The 20,267-nt window shown below is 44.9% G+C and overlaps 1 protein-coding gene across 1 annotated transcript in view; it reads right to left on the bottom strand.

The window, feature by feature from the left end:
* The window catches only part of CAMK1D (calcium/calmodulin dependent protein kinase ID), a 387,393-nt gene that overhangs the window by 53,626 nt on the left and 313,500 nt on the right, over positions 1–20,267 (bottom strand). The window contains exon 4 of the mRNA XM_052651024.1: positions 4,395–4,533. Within this exon, the coding sequence (XP_052506984.1) occupies positions 4,395–4,533 (139 nt within the window). The remainder of the gene's footprint in view (positions 1–4,394; positions 4,534–20,267) is intronic.

The following is a 20,267-nucleotide window of genomic DNA, read 5'->3' as shown; positions in this document are numbered from 1 at the left end:
AGGAGATTTCCAGAAAGAATACAGGTGTTCTGTGGTTTCTTTTATCCTGGCCCTTGCCTCTGACCTAAGGGTCTCTCCCGGATCTCGGAACCCTCCTGAGTTGTGCAGCTCTGCACATGCATTGCACACCCCCCTTTCCTTAGCCAGCTGATACCTGCGCACTCTGCTCCCTGGGAAGCAGAGGGAGGTCATCCTAGAATGCACTGATGTGGAGGATCCAGAACTTTCTGGCCATGTGTCCTCAAGAACTCGAAGCCTCTGCTTGTGTTTCTGTATAACATGGAGTAATGGCACCTCCTGTGCTTCCCTGACTGTAAATGTCAGAGTTCAGGAAGCAGTAATTCCCCACATGCAGCAAAGGTTTGATTATAACTTTGTCTCCACTCCAGATCTGCACGTCAGTGGCACCTTCGTGGTATCTATGTGGGAGAGGCTTAAGGGTGACAACCCTGGGGCAAACTGGGAGACGATGAAACCTCATCTGCATGGCATCTTCTGGAAATTGGGGAACTTGGGTGTTCCTGGCAAAAAATGGGGGAAGGGCTTATGGAGCCCTAAGGAGCTGTTGAGCAAGAACCCCTCTACCCTTGCCATCTCCTCTTAGTAATTTTCCATCCATGACCCTTTGCTCTGTTCAACGGTTATACATCCTCATGTGTCCTTGCTGAACTTGGAGCCCAGCTCTCTCCCCTAATGCGATTTCCCTCTTGCAGGAGTCTTGAATAAAACATTCCTTACCCTTTGAACATCTGTCAGAACCAATCTGTTTTTCCTTTAACAGAATCCCCCCAAAATACTACCCTTCACCCAAAATAACAAGCTAAAAGGAACAGCATTTATCAACCACAGGGACATGAATCCTGTGGACAAAGCATGAGATTAGAAGAAAATCAAACGCATGTTTGCAGATGTTTTCAGTGAATTTTAAACTAGAATAAAATGGGCCAATCAATAGTGGCAACAATGCTCAGAAAGCAGAGGGAAACAATCTAACCAAACAGTGCAGGTGGCTTCTCTGAACGCTTAGGGATTAGCATTTGGTGAAGAGTTAAGAATCCAATCATGGGGGCAGAAAGATTTAAGTTTCTGATTTTGAAACTTCCGATCCCTGACAGTGCTTCTGCAGCTGTCAAGGATCTCATGCTCCTAGACAAGGCTGCATCCAGGCAGGAGATGGCCTAAGAGCCCAGAATCTCTCCTTACACTTTATTCCTACAGGAGATGCACCTAGATCAATAAATGGCTTTTCTGAAGGGCAACTACTGACAAGGATTCACTCAGCTGGTCATCCTCAGGTTAGGTCAATACTTTTACTTGTCTCAAGATTTAGTAACGACAGCAAGACTTTTCTCGATGGAGGGGGAAGTCGGGGGAACAGAGAAGAAAAGTGGGAGAGAAGATGGGCTCAGGGATAATGTGGGTGGGGGCCCCTGGCTGGCAGAAGGAGGGCTGTGGGTGATGGGGGAACAGAGGGGATCTTACAATCCTGTCCGGGGTCCTACAAGGCCCAGGACTCACCTAAAAGATTATTTTTTTTCTGCATTTTATGGAATGTTTGCAAGACAACTGGTGGCCAACACATGACTTGGGATGTCAATTCCAACCCTTGTTCATGTAAGTTTTTAAAAGATCTGAATCAACATTTCCTGTAGAGTTCATGTTACATATAATCATACTCCTAATCCAGTGATATCTTTTGCCCCCCCGAGGGAACACCTGGCAATGCCAAGAGAGACATTTCTGGTGATCTAAACTTCAGGAGTGGTACAGGCGTCTCATGGGCAGGGACCAGGGATGCTGCCAAACATGTCCCCGTGCATGGGACAACCTCCCCCAACAAAGAATGACCCAGCTCCAAAGGCCAACAGTGCAGCCCCTCCCCAATAGGAGGAGGCAGCAAGGACACTTCTCTTGCTTTGAAAAAAGGGCAACTGAGAATCTTCGTAGCTTTCTGGGGCGAGAAGACACAGGAATGCCTTTGTGAAGGGAGAAAGAGGTATGCTCATATGTGGGGGCTGAGTAGTATCCTAAGTTGTGCTCTAATCTTTTAAAAAAAGATGCTACACGGGCTTTTCTCCAGTTGCTGCAGGGAGGACTATTCTCTAGTTGCGATGTGTGAGCTTCTCACTGAGGTGGCTTCTCTTCGTGCAGAGCGTGGGGCTCTAAGGCTCAGGGGCGCCTCAGGCTGCGGCACTCAGGCTCAGCAGTTCTGGGGCACGGGCTTCGCTGCTCTGCACCAGGTGGGATCTTCCTGGATCGGGGATCGAATCTGTGTCTCCGGCACTGGCAGGCAGATTCTTCAACACTGAGCCACCAGGGAAGCTGCCTAATCTTAAATTAACCCAACCGTAAACTCTCTATTTCCCTGGCCTAGATCACAAAGGTAAGTTTTTTAGAGGTTTATGAAAGTTTAATTTCTGAATCCCAACTTCCTCCACATACATAGAATTTATTTGTGCCTCTGTAAAGAGATCACAAAATTGCCTTAAAATGGTAATGTTCTTGCCACAGTGATAAGCCTAGTGATCTTAAAGCTCTACCAGCTGGGAGACGTATGTACTTCTCCAAAAGCATTACCTGCGTATAAAAACCCCTATCTCCCATGCAGCCAATCTGTCTTTCTAAGGGGAAATAGACACTGCCCATCTAGGAAATGGCCTATCTGCTTAGGCTGGATTTCCAGAGAGTACAGATAACTTGCCCATCATATCACATCTTCATGGTCACCAAGCTAACTTGTTTATGAAGAGTTGCCTGCTGAGGTCTAGAACACAGAATCGGCATTTGGTGAGAACACAAGTGAGCAGAGAAGGCTCCACTGCTTGGCTTGGAGGTGCCATGTGGCCTTACCGAGCCCTCACCTGGCCCTCTGAAGGATCCTCAAGGTCCTGAAGATTACCTACTTGTGCTCACAGCCCATTTCACCCATCAAGAAGCCTACAAAGGCTGTAAGAACACCATCAATGTCCTCAAATACCCTCATCCAGTGGTTCTCCAAGTGTGATTCCCAGGCCAACATCAGTATCACCTGTAAACCCCTTAGAAATGCAAGTTCCCAAGCCCCGCTGCAGACCTGCAGGGTCAGAACCTCCGGGGGAGGGCCAGGAATCTGTTTTTCACCACCTCTGCAGATAAGTCTTCGCTAGTGGTAAAGAACCTGCCTGCCAACGCAGGAAACATAAGAGATGCAGGTTCAATCCCTGGGTCAGGAAGATCCCCTGGAGGAGGGCATGGCAACCCACTCCAGTATTCTTGCCTGGAGAACCCCCATGGATAGAGGAGCCTGACGGGCTACAGTCCATGGGGTGGCACAGAGTCGGACTTAGCTTGCACAAATGCAGACAAGTCTGATGTAGGCTAACATTTGAGAGCCACTACTCCAGTCACTGGGAAAAGATTAACACGGAGAAAAGAAGAACAAATTTTACAGTGAGTCCCTATGAAAGAAAAAGCTATACCATTTTACACCCTGACACCCAGTACCAGATAATGGGCAGATGTTAACAATCTGTTTTCACACGTTTATGATTTATTCTTTACATTGATTTAGATTGCCCATAGTCGTGAACATCACGGCTTCAGTACATATAATCCCTGTGTTTCTGACAGGAGTGGTGCGTATGCCTAATGGGTAGGGTTTCCATCTTGACCGGTCAGTGAACCCTGGGGGCTGGGCCTGGACCTACTGTAGAATGAAGCCACTTTATAGTTTCGGGTCAATTACACCAATTTTTTCTGTTCCTCAAATTGGTATGTTTGATCCTTACTCTTGGTACTAGGATACCGACCCTTTGGCATCTACTGGGACCTTTGAGCCAGGGTGACCGAGGCCCAGATCCTTCAATGCTATTAGTAAACGGCGAGTATTCCTAAATATTGTTGGGAAAAGATAAGAATGGAACAGCCAGGACACAGGGAGAAGGCTGTACTTGCAGGTCATTTAATCTGTCTTCCCTGATAATCTTCGATTTCCTTTCTCTCTCATCTCATCCCTCTACGCCGCTCCCTTTGTTTTCCCCCCATGTAGTGGGTTGTGCTGAAGCAGGGCCGGAATTGGGAAGAGTGAACAACTGCACTGGGCAAAGGGTCTTCATGGCCTCTATGTCTTGAACATAATTACTCTTTAGACAAGCTTGAACCAATACACAACCTACCTCTCCCATGGACCTTTTGGTGCATAATGGTTATTAAATGTCTCAAACAATGGTCAGCCCCATTGATTTTCATCATCTTTCAAGCCACTTCTGGGTCCCACAGGCCCTGACAACTAACAGTAGGCAAAGCCCACTTGCCAAACCAAGGCAACCTCATCCCTCCTCTGGAGCCGATCCTCTCCTGACAGTTCATTGTGGGCTGGAAAGCAGCTGGAGAGTGTTGCTAAGTGTTGGCCTCACCTTGAGGTCTCTGTGGACAATACCCATTCTATGGAGATAGTAGACCGCATCCAAGACCTGGCGGATCAGAGTGCTAGCGTCTTTCTCTGTGTAAAATCCTTTCTCCACTATCCGGTCAAACAGCTCTCCACCAGATACACTGTTAATAAAAAACAAAGAACAAATCAGTATAAGTTTTGTTTTTTTTTTTTAAATGTTTTATTTATTTAAAAAAAATCTTTATCTTTTTGACCAGGTCTCAGTTGCAGCACACAGGATCTTCAGTCTTGTGGCACGTGGGACCTACTTCCCTGACCAGGAATCAAACCTGGGCCCCCTGCATTGGGAGCATGGAGGCTTAGCCATTGGACCACGAGGGAGGTCCCCAAATCAGTATACGTTTAAGAAGACACATTGAATTGTTCAGGGAAAACTATCAATAAGACCGATCAGTATGGTGAAAGACTAAAATTTTATCTCAAAAATGAATCTACTTTCAGATTTAAATGCTGTCTCCTTATTCCCCAGAAGTTATACCAGGGAAGTGTTTTATGCCATGATGGCACAGATGGTCTAGAAGGAGAGAAAGCGAGTAAAAACACACTAGGATCTGGGGCCAGGCAGGCCTGAGAAGCCTCTCTTGGCCTTTTTTTCCGTCATGCTGGGACAACATTAAGTCAGAGCAACTTTCCAGAATCATCAGTGACAGGGAGACAACACTGGGGAGGGGCCCACCTCACATGTGAGTGTAGCCTTAAAGATCTGGGCGGTGGGAGGGGGTGTTTGTGGGCAAAACAGCAAGCAGCCAACAGGATGTCTGGGTTCTTGACCCAGGTCTGCTCTTAAGATGCTGAGAAGATGAAGACTCTGGGAACCTTTGCACCTCGGTCTTTTCATCTATGAAATAAGGGAGTTAATCTAGTCACTCATTCCCTCAGATGCATCGGAACGTCAAAGCCACTTCTGAATTACAAAAAGATAGAAGAATGACACTCCAGTATATTGTTTTAATTGGGTTTGGGGGAGAGAATATTCCATTTTAATTTGAGTTTCAGATTGCATTAACCATTTTTCGGTATTTATCAAAAGGGGACCTAGGTCACCAAAGGTCAAAAGGCCTTGGTGGACAACCTCCAGAGTCCCTTTCAGCTCTGATATTTGATGCTGCTCTGAGTTTCACAAAGTAACAGAACTGCAAAATCCTGAACAGAAACAATTCAACACCTCTGCCTTCAAATTCTTAGACTATAGGATTCTCAAAGAAAAAGTGTTTTGTTCAAATAATTAAGCCATCTTGGAAATTAGCTTCAAGGGATTTATTAGCACTATTTAATAAAAGAAAAATAAATTTCCCAAAAATAAAATGAAAAAGATATATTTGAAATACCAAAATCATGAAAGTTTCACAGATAACTTTTACATCTTTAAAAGACAGGCACCAGCAGTAACACACACATACACCAACACATGAAGCTATGATTCATTTTCTGCAAGTCAAGGCAATTAATGTTCAATAACTGAGCCACTGAAATGTTCTTTTTTAAAGAACTAATAAAACAAAATTGCAGCTATAAAAGGCCTGTGTATGAGTCTCTCCCATTACTTATAATCAGTCCGAGCCATATTGAGCTTGGATAATGTCTCATTTCAAAGCAAACTGAGCAATCTAGATAAAAGAGAAAGGCACTCTGGAAAAATAAAAAAGCAATTCAAAGAGTGAAAAGAAACAGAAACAACAGGGGAATAAGTACAGCTGGACAACTGCACTGTCTAAATGACCCATCCCTGGGTAAACCCGAATCCCAGGACACTCACATTCCATCTCAGCAACTCACATCTAGTTCTCACCCCTCTTCCTTTTTTTCCAGACTCTTCTTCCCAGTGAGCTTCAATGCAAACACTGCAGAGTCCAAGAATGTATTACAGGAGATGTACTGAAGCTAGGGGTAGGGTAAACTTGGGTGCATTCACCTGGAGGGAATTCACTTCACCAGATCATTTATTCATCATTCATTCGATGTGTACTGGGTGCCCACTAGGTGCCAGCCACCCTGCGCAGCTGGTGCCAATCAAGGCGTCATTAGCAGTGCAGGAGGAAAAGTCTGTCTTGACTGTGCCCCTCCTCAACCCCTACATCGGCTCACCTTCAGTAAGGGCGCTGAGCTAGTGTTCTACCACTGGGCTGCTACTCATGTGCGCTGCAAGGTGCCTGAAGGCCTTAGGCAACAATGCTCCCCACCCCGACCCCCACCCTTGGCACCCCATAACCTGTACTTTGCCAGACCTCTTCTCTCCCTCCAAACTGATCTTTCCTGCTTTCTAGTCTTTCAAAGTCCTCTTCTCCGCAATGGGATGTAAGGTATTAATAGCTATTGAATAATATTTTCTCTGTGATAGTTCAGCAATGCAATAAGATCTGAAGCAAGGACTTCCCTAGTGGTCAATGACTGAGATTTCGTGCTCATAATGCCGGGGTCCAGGTTCAATCCCTGGTCAGGGAACTAGAGCCCACATGCCACAACTAAGAGCTCACTCACATGCCATAACTAAAAGCCTCCATGTGTCCCAGCACAGATCCCATGTGCCACAGCTAAGGCCCAGCACAGCCAAATAAATAAATAAAACTAAAAAAACATGATGTGAAGCATCAGAATTGAAGTGTAAGATACTCCTGTGCTAGGTAGGGTCAGGGTCTCAATTTTCTGCCCATTTAATATTTCACTTCTTAAATTCCAAATTGCACCAGGGATTTATTTTTCTGAACAGTGCTCAGAAAGAATGCGGTTTCCTTGGAAACCAAGGAACTGGGGAAAAGTTTTAAAACTTGCCAATAAAAAATGTAACAATACTGATAAAAATACCTTAAAGTTTGTAAGTTTTTATACTTTGCAAAAATCTCCTCAAGCATACATTTCAAAAAGGCCATTCTGACAGTTTGAATGTTTGAGCTCCCCCAATTCATAAGCTGAAGCTCTAAACGCCCACATGATGGTATCTGGGGGTGGGAACTTAGGGAGGTAATTAGATTTAGTTGAGGTCATGAGAGTGCAGCCCTGATTATGGAATCAGTGTGTTCATGAAGAGAATAAGGGACACCATAACACCCAGAAAGAAGGCGGCCATCTGTAAGCCAGGAACAGTGCCCTTAAATGGAATCAAACCAGCACCTTGGTCTCAGACATCCTAGACTCCAGGACTGTGAGAAATACATCTCTGTCCTTTAAGCTGCCCAGTTGCTGGTATTCTGTTATGACAGCCTGAGCTAAGACACCCAATCATTTTCAAAATCACTTTTGAACAACCGGAATCCCAGAATCACTGGTAAGGAAATAAATTTAGAATTGTACTGAGGGGCATGTCTCATTTTCTGGCTGGCAGGATGCATGAAGGTTGGGTGGTCAGCTGCTGAGCTGACAGGTGGTTTTCTTGAGTCAATATTCTTCTACAGCGAGCTTCCAGTGTGTGTGGTTTAAAGGTCCTCATTAGAAATGGAGTTCCCCAAGGAAAACTTGCAAAGCACAAGAATGCAATTAGAAGGATGAGGTCAGGTGATTGGAGAAAAGGAGCAGGACCATAACAACAGGTCAATAAATAAAATTACTTAATGGCAGCCATGGGAGAGAGGTTCAGCTTTAGGGAGATGTAAGTATACAAGACTCGATGGACGTGAGTTTGAGTGAACTCCGGGAGTTGGTGATGGACAGGGAGGCCTGGCGTGCTGCGATTCATGGGGTCGCAAAGAATTGGACATGACTGAGCGACTGAACTGAACTGAAGTATACAAGAAAACTGGCTACCCACACTAAAGGAACAGAAGACAGGGGAGATGGCTCAAAAATTCTCTATCCTCTCCGTTGAACTTGGACATTTATTTAGAACAACTTGTCTGCAGTGAACTTAGGTTTGCTCAGTCTCTGACCTCCGTGCCTGTAATAGTGCACTGCTATCACTATGTGAATCTTAACTACTCATATACCAAGTAGCTGGATGTAATGGAGTTGCAAAGAGTCGGACACGATGGAGTGACTGAACTGAACTGAACTGAATGATCTCAATGGGCTTCCCGGGAGGCTCAATGGTAAAGAATCCTCCTGCCAATTTAGGAGACACGGATTCAATCCCTGAGTCCAGAAGATCCACCGGAGAAGGAAAGGGCAACCCACTCCAGTATTCAGTTCAGTTCAGTTTAGTTCAGTCGCTCATTCGTGTCCAATTCTTTGCGACCCCATGAGTCTCAGCACGCCAGGCCTCCCTGTCCATCACCAACTCCCGGAGTTCACTCAGACTCACGTCCATTGACTCAGTGATGCCATCCAGCCATCTCATCCTCGGTCGTCCCCTTCTCCTCCTGCCCCCAATCCCTCCCAGCATCAGAGTCTTTTCCAATGACTCAGCTCTTCGCATGAGGTGGCCAAAGTACTGGAGTTTCAGCTTTAGCATCATTCCTTCCAAAGAAATCCCAGGGCTGAACTCCTTCAGAATGGACTGGTTGGATCTTCTTGCAGTCCAAGGGACTCTCAAGAGTCTTCTCCAACACCACAGTTCAAAAGCATCAATTCTTTGGCACTCAGCTTTCTTCACAGTCCAAACTCACATCCATACATGACCACTGGAAAAACCATAGCCTTGACTAGACGCACCTTTGTTGGCAAAGTAATATCTCTGCTTTTGAATATGCTATCTAGGTTGGTCATAACTTTCCTTCCAATAAGTAAGCGTCTTTTAATTTCATGGCTGCAGTCACCATCTGCAGTGATTCTGGAACCCAAAAAAATAAAGTCTGACACTGTTTCCACTGTTTCCCCATCTATTTCCCATGAAGTGATGGGACCAGAGGCCATGATCTTTGTTTCTGAATGTTGAGCTCTAAGCCAACTTTTTCACTCTCCTCTTCCACTTTCATCAAGAGGCTCTTTAGTTCCTCTTCACTTTCTGCCTTAAGGGTGGTGTCACCTGCTTATCTGAGGTTATTGATATTTCTCCCAGCAATCTTGATTCCAGTTTGTGCTTCTTCCAGCCCAGCGTTTCTCATGATGTACTCTGCATAGAAGTTAAATAAGCAGGGTGACAATATATATAGCCTTTGACATACTCCTTTTCCTGTTTGGAACCAGACTGTTGTTCCATGTCCAGTTCTAACTGTTGCTTCCTGACCTGCATACTGACTTCTCAAGAGGCAGGTCAGGTGGTCTGGTATTCCCATCTCTTTCACAATTTTCCACAGTTGATTGTGATCCACACAGTCAAAGGCTTTGGCATAGTCAAGAAAGCAGAAATAGATGTTTTTCTGGAACTCTCTTGCTTTTTTCCATGATCCAGCAGATGTTGGCAATTTGATCTCTGGTTCCTCTGCCTTTTCTAAAACCAGCTTGAACATCAGGAAGTTCACGGTTCATGTATTGCTGAAGCCTGGCTTGAAGAATTTTGAGCATTACTTTACTAGCGTGTGAGATGAGTGCAATTGTGCGGTAGTTTGAGCATTCTCTTGCATTTCCTTTCTTTGGGATTGGAATGAAAACTGACCTTTTCCAGTCTTGTGGAAAACTGACCTTTTCCACTGCTGAGTTTTCCAAATTTGCTGGCATACTGAGTGCAGCACTTTCACAGCATCATCTTTCAGGATTTGAAACAGGTCAACTGGAATTCCATCACCTCCACTAGCTTTGTTCGTAGTGATGCTTTCTCAGGCCCACTTGACTTCACATTCCAGGATGTCTGGCTCTAGGTGAGTGATCATACCATCGTTGTTATCTTGGTCATGAAGATCTTTTTTGCACAGTTCTTCTGTGTATTCTTGCCACCTCTTCTTAATATCTTCTGCTTCTGTTAGGTCCATACCATTTCTCTCCTTTATGGAGCCCATCTTTGCATGAAATGTTCCCTTGGTATCTCTAATTTTCTTGAAGAGATCTCTAGTCTTTCCCATTCTGTTGTTTTCCTGTATTTCTTTGCATCGATCGCTGAGGAAGGCTTTCTTATCTCTCCTTGCTATTCTTTGGAACTCTGCATTCAGATACTTATATCTTTCCTTTTCTCCTTTGCTTTTCACTTCTCTTCTTTTCACAGCTATTTGTAAGGCCTCCCCAGACAGCCATTTTGCTTTTTTACATCTCTTTTCCATAAGGATGGTCTTGATTCCTGTCTCCTGTACAATGTCACGAACTTCATTCCATAGTTCAGCAGGCACTCTATCAGATCTAGGCCCTTAAATCTATTTCTCACTTCCACTGTATAATCACAAGGGATTTGATTTAGGTCATAGCTGAATGGTCTAATGGTTTTCCCTATGTTCTTCAATTTAAGTCTGAATTTGGTAATAAGGAGTTCATGATCTGAGCCACAGTCAGCTCCCGGTCTTGTTTGTGCTGACTGTATAGAGCTTCTCCATCTTTGGCTGCAAAGAATATAATCAATCTGATTTCGGTGTTGACCATCTGGTGATGTCCATGTGTAGAGTCTTCTCTTGTGTTGTTGGAAGAGGGTGTTTGCTATGACCAGTGCGTTCTCTTGGCAAAACTCTATTAATCTTTGCCCTGCTTCATTCTGCATTCCAAGGCCAAATTTGCCTGTTACTCCAGGTGTTTCTTGACTTCCTACTTTTGCATTCCAGTCCCCTATAATGAAAAGGACATCTTTTTGGGGTGTTAGTTCTAAAAAGTCTTGTAGGTCTTCATAGAACCATTCAACTTCAGCTTCTTCAGCATTACTGGTCACGGCATAGACTTGGATTACTGTGATATTGAATGGTTTGCCTTGGAAACGAACAGAGATCATTCTGTCGTTTTTGAGATTGCATCCAAGTACTGCGTTTCGGACTCTTTTGTTGACCATGATGGCTACTCCATTTCTTCTAAGGGATTCCTGCCTGCGGTAGTAGATATAATGGTCATATGTATTACTGCCTGGGAAATCCTGTGGACAGACGACCCTGGTGGGCTACAGTCCATGGGGTCACAAAAGAATCAGATGTGACTGAGCAACTGAACAACAATGATCTCAATAATATTTCCTAGCAAAATTTTAAGTAATGCAGATCTCTTCAAATTAAAAAATAGTCAAGAAACAGTTTCAAAATTGCTGGATCAAGTAAGTAAACTGTAAGTTTTAATCCTAGACCATAATATATTCTGTAATGTACTATACACAACTTTGTCAGTATACCATGCATCCATTGTTGGTATTAGGCAGACTACCCTGCTTTTTACATGCAGTTGAACTTTTCCATCTGATTTTGGTAGATTGTTGTTGTTTAGTAGCTAAGTTATGTCCAGGTCTTTTGCAACCCCATGGACTATAGCTCTACCAGACTCCTCTGTCCATGGGATTCTCCAGGCAAGAACACTGGAGTGGGTTGCCATGCCCTCCTCCAGGGGACCCTCCTGACCCAGGGATTGAATCTAAGTCTCCTGCATCTCCTGTTTGGCAGGAAGATTCTTTACCACTGAGCTACCTGGGAAGCCCCTGATTTTGGTAGATATTATCCTCTTATTTTAAGATTTACTGTTAATTACAGCATGTGTTATAAGTTATAACAATATCATCCACACATCCATTCAAAACTTATATTTGTGCTAATGTGGGAAAATAGGCTCCAAAAATCTATTACTCCAAAAGTTAGATTTAATAAAAGATGAAAAAGGCCAATGGAAACCAGAGTATGTCACCCCAATATATGCCTCTTAGACATAAAATTATTTTGAGTTGAAGGCAGTTAAGAAGTAAGTGTAGGAAAAAGCTCCCCCTGTCCTGTCTAAAGGGAGGAAATAATTTCTCCTTTCACTGGAGACACACTCTGATCAACCCAGAGTGGAACTGGCAACCAAACCGAGTTCAACTAATCCTTCTCACCTTAGTTATGTCTTCCTCATTTACTACCCCTATTCCAAAGCCCTTTGTATTGTTGTTGTCCATAAATGTATTGTTTGCCTAAAAGGTATAAAAGCTTTCTGCTCTGGTCACTTATTGAGGACTTAGTTGCCTTGTGTAGGGTACGTATGTAAAGATTCAATAAAATGTGTCTGCTTTTTCCCTATTCATGTGTCATTGTGAGTTTCATCTTCAGATCCAGCCAGGGGCCCTCAGAGGGTTGAAGGAAACTTCCTCCCCAACAAGACCAAACAGTATAGCACTGTGCTATTAATATTAGAGACAGGAGTCTGAGAGGTATCAGTGCTGATACTGGGATAATACAAAGCAGTGTTACAGCAGACATGCCCTGAAATTCACAAGACTGTCACATAATGAGGCAGCACCAGTATTAAAGACCCAGGTGACTTGGTTACAAGAGCCATATGGCCTTAATGTGCCCCAGTGCAAGACTGGTTACAATTGTGTGTTTTCTAAGAACCATTTCCCCTATTTACATAGAATCCTGAGGGGAAGGCAGTCCTGAAACATGCAGGTTGTGATTGAGAGGCTGAAAGCAAAGCATTTTTCAAGTGTGAAAGCCCAAGGCTCAGATGACAGAAATACACATTCTTTCCACCCAGCCAGGAGAAAGAAAGGGGCCATCAGTCCTGCCTCAATCATGCCTCTAGGACTTGCCTCCTCCCACACAGGACACACACTGTCACTTCGCCCCCACTCGCCAATTCTCGTGACTTCATCTGCCTTTGGTGCCCCCACCTTCTGCTCCTGGGGGGGGCTCTGTCACCCTCTCCAGGAAGATTAAGGGTTTATTTCATGAAACCTCTGTCCTCAATCTTTCTCTCCTTCAGCAAATCCCACTTTAATAATAAAAATATCTTTATTCTCAGAATTCGGTTTCACAACATCTTCCCAGCCTCAATCTGTTCGGAAACTTCTAAAACACAAACACATGCCTCTCCATGGGATGGACCAGAGACATTTAACCCCTTGTTATGCCGCTGAATTTTGATTCTGGCTCTTTTGCTCTCTAGGTATCAGGGTGTTGTGGACGGAATTGTGCCCCCCGATCCTAGTTTCTTAATGTTGAAATCTTAACCACCCCAGTACACCTCAGAATGAGACTGTAGTTGGAGAAGGGCCTTTAAACAGGTAACACAAGTTAACTGAGGTACACAGGTCTAGTATAGACGCCAGGGATGAACAGAGGCTGGACCCTGTCAGGACATAGTGAGAAGACAGCCGTTGGCACACCGGGGAGAGGCTTCGAGAAACCAAACCTGCCCACACTCTGATCTTGGACCTGAGTCTCCAGATTGGTTAGGAAGTAAGTTCCTGCTGTTTCAAGTCACCCGGTGTGTGGCATTTTGTGGCGGGCCACTCCACAGCAGATGAATACACTGAGCAACATCAAGGACAGTCCATATCCGTGTAGTGAATCTTTGGATGCATTATTGTTGTTTTGTCACTCAGTTGTGTCTGACTCTTGGTGACCCCATGAGTAGCCCACCAGGCTCCTCTGTCCATGGGATTTCGCAGACAAGAACACTGGAGTGGGTTGCCATTTCCTTCTCCAGGGGATCTTCCTGACCCAGAGATCAAACTCGCATCTCCTGCGTTGGCAGGTGGGTTCCTTACAAATGAGCCACCAGGGAAGCCCCTTCAAGTGTATACCCTTCTTTATATTTTTTCAAGGTTTATTGGGAGAAAACATTTTTGCTACTTGACTTGTATGCTTTTGTATTCACCTAATCAAATAGTCTTGTATCACTTGATAAAATGTGTTTTCCTCTTTCAAAGGGGCACATGGCCCAGTGTGTATAGAGGGGGTGACTAGGACAGACAGAGAAGAGAGTTGGGACTGAGGGGTGAGGGTACTTTGGAAGACCACAGAAAGACACCTAGAAGAGGCCCCGGGGACAAGGCAGGAAAAGGTGAATCGAAGCCGTCTTAAAGAAGGAGCAGTATTTGGTCAAGTGGAGAAAAGCCCGGTGGGCAAGGAGAGTCCAGTCATTTGAACGATCATGAAAAGAGTTCTTGCTGAATTAATTTCCAGGGAAATAGAGTCAATGAAAGAAGTGTTAAGTGAGCACCGTCTATAAGCCCAACACGTGGCATGCAGTTTAGCTCATATTTGGGGAGCTACAAACGAAGTTCAAGTTGACCATCAAGACCACTAGCAAATAATGACTTGCCAGATTGTGACCCAGGCTGGCTGACCACAGCACAACCCAGAGGGGAGAGATTTGTGGTTAGAGAAGGTTCCTGAAGGGGATGTTGGAACTTCCTCTGTGTCTGGGAGTCTGGCACAGCACTCAGTGAAAAACGTCAGCTGATTCCTGAAGGAAGGCGTTAGGAGGAAGATCACGACAGGGAGGAAGAAGAGAGAGGTGGGAACGGAGAAGATATGCAAAGAAGCCTGACTTATCTGGAAGATGCGAGTGGTGAGGATGAGATCAAATCACGAAGGATTTTGAAACCCGGGCAGTGGAGACGGTGTGGGCTGTGCTGGATGGTACTTAACTCCAAGCCGCCTGTGACCTAACGAACCCCCTTCTGAGAGAGACGCTGCTGAGAGTGTGGCCATCGGTGCCTGTGGGCGTGGAGGCAGGGACGTACTGGAAGGGGAGTCCTTTCGCAGGATATGCACACGATCCTCCAATGTAGGTCTGTCCTCCCCATCCTGGAGGTTCACTTGCTTTTACAGTTCTGATCCTGCAGGCTTCCTACCGCCTTCAGATATGCGCACAAGAGCAAATCCACTCCTCCAGCCCCAAGTCAGTCAGCTCTGCAGTGTGCTCTGATTCTTTCATCCATCGAGGCAACAACTTTCATTGCTTTGGTGGGACCTCAGTGATTCCTTACGACCATCTCCCCTATTTATCAACTATGAACCACCCCCTCAACCACCCCTCCCCACCTCCCCCAGTTCCCATCCAGCCTCGAGGCTGGCCTGGAAAAGTGTGGTTAGAGCCGAAACGATGGGTAAGAAAGAAGTGAAAGTGTTTTTATTTTGAGTATGAAACCTGCCAGCTGAGACTCTGATAAAGAAATTTTACTTTTGCATTACTCATAAGAAAAGGATGAAAAGATTTATTTAAAAAATTATCAGCATGCTCAAGATTAAAACAGCTGATCTCTTCTAACTCCAACACCTGTCCACATTCCAAAAAAAGATAAGTTAATTACAGATCATTTTTATGGGCCCAGCACGCTTCCGCGGCGCCACTCTGCTACAAATCATTTTTAGACTTTTGTATTCCAAGAGGGCAAAGCATGTCTTATCCATACTGAATCCCTAGTATCTATGACTTATGTTCCAGTGAGGGAGGAAGAAAAAGGAAATAAACGAACAGATAAACGTGAAACGGTGTTGTTGTTGTTTAGTTGCTAAGTCATGTCCAATTCTTTCGCGACCCTACGGACTGTAGCCTACCAGGCTCTTCTGTTCACAGGACTTCCCCGGCAAGAATACTGGAGTGAGACATTAAGAGTCTGGAATGCTGTGGGGAGATGGAAACAAGCTTGGGATGAGTATCTGGTGGAGCCACTTTAACGTGGGCTTCGAGATGGCCCCATTGCAAGACAGGGAAGAGCCAGCCAAGTGATGACCAAGGGGAGCTTCTGGGCAAAGGGGTGAGCTTGTCCTAAGACTAGGATAGCCCAGTCTTAGGGCATTTGGTGACCAAAAACAAAGTCATGGTGAACTGGAGTCTGGTGGGCAGTGCAGCGTGGTTGAGAAATCGAAGGCCTCAGTCATATAGGGCCATGCATTATGTGTTGAATGTTTATCCCTACCCCCCACAAATTCATATGCTGACCTAACCCCCAAAGAAATGGTATTAGGAGGTAGGGCCTTTAGGAGGTGACTGGGCCAGGGGTGGAGCTGTCATGAATGGGATGAGCACTCTCATCAGAGACTCCAGAGACCTAGCTGGCCATACTTCCACTACATGAGGACACCAGGAAAAGTCGGGAGAAGCCAGAAGAGAGCTCTCACCAGAATGCAGCCATGCTGGCGCTCTGACCTGGGACATCCATGCTCCAGAACCATGAGGAACAATCTTCTCTTGTTTCCAAGCCACTCAATCTACGGTACCTTGCTATGGCAGCCCAAACGGACAAAGATGCCAGGTAAACTAAGATTTAACAACAGTGGGTTTATGCTACATCAGATGAAGTATCATTGGAGGGTTTTCAACCAGAAGACAGGAGAACTGTTTTACAGTTTTCAAAGACTTGGCTTTGAAGTGCCTGTGGGCGTGGCTGCCTGTTGTGTGGACGATGGTTATAGCACAAGAGTGGAAGCAGGCAGATTGCTGGGGAGTCCCTGTAGCGATTCAGGTGACAGAGGCTGCTGGCTCAGCTTGGGGAACGCTGGGGTCTGAGAGGAGTACAAAGACATGAGATATGTTTTAGGGACATAGGAGACAAGACTCACTGATAAAACTGATACAAGGCATGCTGAAAGGAGAGGAATCAAGAATGTCTCCTGGGACTTCCCTGGTGGTCCAGTGGATAAGAATCCTCCTGCCAATGCAGGAGACACGGGTTCGATTGCTGGTCTGGGAAGATCCTACATGCCAAGGAGAAACCAAGCCCATGCAGCCCAACAACCGAGCCCACATGTTGTAACTACTGAAGCCCACAGGCCTAGAGCTCAGGCTCTCTGCAACAGGAGAAGCCACTGCAATGAGAAGCCCACGCACGGCAATGAACAATAGCCCCTGCTCGGCACAACTAGATAAAGACCGCACTCAGCAATTAAGCCTGAGTGATAATAAATAAACTAATAAACTCCATAAATTCCAGCATTTACTCCATAAACTCAGCGCAGCCAAAATGAAATAAAATAAAAAAAGATGCCTCTAAGATTTTTGACTTGAGGAACAACTAGATTATCTGAAAAGGGGGTCCCTGGTGAAAGCACAAGTTTGGAGGAGATGAAAACAACTAGGTCAGCACTGACCACCAGAACTTCCTGCAGTGATGGACATGCTCCTTATCTGCCTTCTGATGTGGTGACCACGACTCACAGGGAGCTACTGTGCATTTGAAACGGGGCTCGTGGCACTGGAAAACTGACTTTTAAATCTTATTGAACTTTAATTAATGTAAACAGCTCCATGGCACCACCATATTGGACTGCACAGATCTGGAGCCTTGGGTAGGATAAGGAAGTCTGAGGTACCTAGAGGATGGATGGAGAGGTCAAGCAGGTAGCCATGGATATGAGACTGAAGTTCAGGGGAAGATCAGGGCTAGAGTTCAAAACTAGCAAGTCATCAGCATGCAGACGGCCTTCAAAGCCAAGAGGGTAGACCTGATCCACTGGGAGAGTGCAGCTGGATAAGAGAAGGCGGCTGAGTGCTGGGAATGCCAATGCTCAAAGACGAGCCAACAAAGGACCAGACAGAGGTAGGAAGCAAAGGAGCAGTATGGGGCCATGGAAGTCAAGGAGGAGGTCTGGTCAACCCTGACAGATGCTGCTGAGAGATCAGGGAAGATACGGACAGGAAAATGTCCACGTGTTTAAGAAGATGAAAGTCAGGACTGGAGGCAGAGAGCCAGGAGTCAGCGGTATATGAAATGGTTTCTCGACTTTGGGACTGAAGATGCCTGAGGACACAGAGAAGAGAAAGGTACCCAGGACTGGCCTCGCTGAGCCTCATTTTCTCAACTACACAAGGCGGAATTATGCTTGCTTTAAGAATTAAGTAAGACAACGAAGGGAAAATCCCTAGGCAGACTCCCAGCATGTTGTAGTGTTTTATAAATGTTGGTCCCCTTATCCCTTTTCTGCAGGGCATGGAGGGGAAGTGGGGCAGGAGCTGATTGATAAGGGATCAGTGTAGAGGGAGTTGGTATAAAGAAAGGAGCTTGACATAAGAGCTTCTGGTTCCACCAGCATAAGGGTCCCCTGCTCTCCTCTCTGCTCTGGGTAAACAGGCTGGGCTTTTTGAAGATATTCATGCACTTCATCACGACGTGAATTTGTGACAATGTCAGCTTTCTTATGTAATCTCACAACTTTGTATTGTGACTTCTGTATTAATTACATGTATTCCTGTAACTTTACATAATGAGGACTCGCAAGGTGAGGGTTGAACGTTGTTGACCTCTGATGGTGCGTTTTCCGAGATGTTCTTAGTTAACGAGAAGCTAACTGATGGGCCAGAGTTCCAAGCAGTGACCTTGTGGTAGAACATACATATACGCACGAGCTCTGTATTAACAGATGTTCTTGAATACATTAATTATAATTTTTGGAAAAAATTCTGTAACGAAATGTTTGTTACATACCAGCCTTCCCACCGCTAGTTCCAATGAGGAAAATTTCACTTGGCAACAATTATTTTCTTTTGCAATTTTCGAGTATGAACATAATTTTGTATTTCTCAAGTAGGTAACAACTGGAGGAGATTGGAGACAGCTTTGGAACAGGTCTGGAGTATGGGTTGGTTACAGATAGTTCGTAAAATCGCCAGCTCCCACGTGGGGAACTGCCAGCTGGCTGTCAGCACATCTCTGCCTATCTTGAGTGAGTTTGTTCAAAACTAACCGAGAACAATTACGCACCTTCACACATGCTCAGAGGTTCAGAATCTGAAGGAAACTTGATGCAGCCCCAATTTTATGACAAGTCTAAAAAATATATTTTAATTCTTTTGTTTGTTCAGCTTTAATTTACTATGTGTATTTATATTCATTCTAGTGTTTCTCAGCTAATCTCTACTGAAAATCTTACAGCAGGTGTGTGTGAAAGCACATGCAGGGAAGTAATATGAGAAAGGTCTTACAACGCCTTCAAAAAAGCACAACCAAAGTAAAAACTGTCTACCTATCATTCGGACTTAAATCTGTGGAGTTCAAGTTCACACTTTATCATCCACAAATGTGCAAGATTACAGCTGCCCACTGTAGGGTTCCCTGGCTCTGGGCCACCTTTGTATCTGTTGAACCACACACATTTTTTATCTTCCTAATTATCAATCATCATTTAGATCCAAGCTTGGACATCATGACTTCAGAAAAGGCTTTCCTGACGCCCATACCACATTAGGTCCTCCCCTCCTCCTGCCCCAAAACACTCTCTCTTAGCATCTATATTTCTGTCCACCACTCATCGTAGAATTAAACATTGAAATATTTGTCCAATGCTGACCCTCCTATGCCATTCCTGCCTATTCTGGACTGAGAACTCCACAAAGGTACAGGTACCATCAGCCTCTTTGCTGACACTGTTTTATCCAGGACCTGGCACAGACAGAAAGCTAACTCAATAGATGTTAAATAAAGAAAGATTTTGCACATATGCAAACAAAACAAAACAGTGAGTGGGATCTGGGTGTAGCCGGGCATGGCTTACATAAGCAGTCATGCAAATCCTCAAAGCAGACACCATGAAGCGTACAAGAGAAAAGTTCTGAAGCCCACCTCATCCATCCAGCCATCCATTCTCAATTCTCCCAGGCACCTCAACTTGCTACTGGTTTGCATCTTACACCTCTATCTCTCCAATCTTATCTCCCCTTGACATCCTAATGCCCTGTGTTTTGCTTTATTGCTTGGAAGAGGCACCCCACTGAACAATGTTCTAGAGCCCCCAACTCACCCAATGAATGGTTCTCCTGCCTGGTTGGTTCTGGCTTTGTCTGTGAACCCTGAGCAGGCAAGACTCGGTAAATTCCTCTTAATAGAAGATTGCACCTAAAAGCATCTAAATAAGAGGACCTTTCAGCATATTTTTATAACTATCCATTTTAAAATCATGTCAAAAATCCGTTTAGGATAAACTGCTAACAGGTGAGTTATGAGTGATACAGAGCAGTGTGTGGGGACAGAGTGACCCAGGGTGTGAGTGCCTGGCTGGCAATGTCATGGCCCAATTGTGTCTCCAGGACAGATGGGGCAGATCAGAAAGAAAGGCTTTCCTTCAGATCAGGAAACCCTTTTCTGAAATCATGATGTCCAAGCTTGGATCTAAATGATGATTGATAATTAGGAAGATAAAAAATGTGTGTGGTT

This window comes from Budorcas taxicolor, chromosome 13 (genome assembly GCF_023091745.1).
Source record: "Budorcas taxicolor isolate Tak-1 chromosome 13, Takin1.1, whole genome shotgun sequence".
Taxonomy (NCBI): domain Eukaryota; kingdom Metazoa; phylum Chordata; class Mammalia; order Artiodactyla; family Bovidae; genus Budorcas; species Budorcas taxicolor.
The sequence above is the reverse complement of the archived record's forward strand: the minus strand, read 5'-3'. Positions and strand labels throughout refer to the sequence as shown.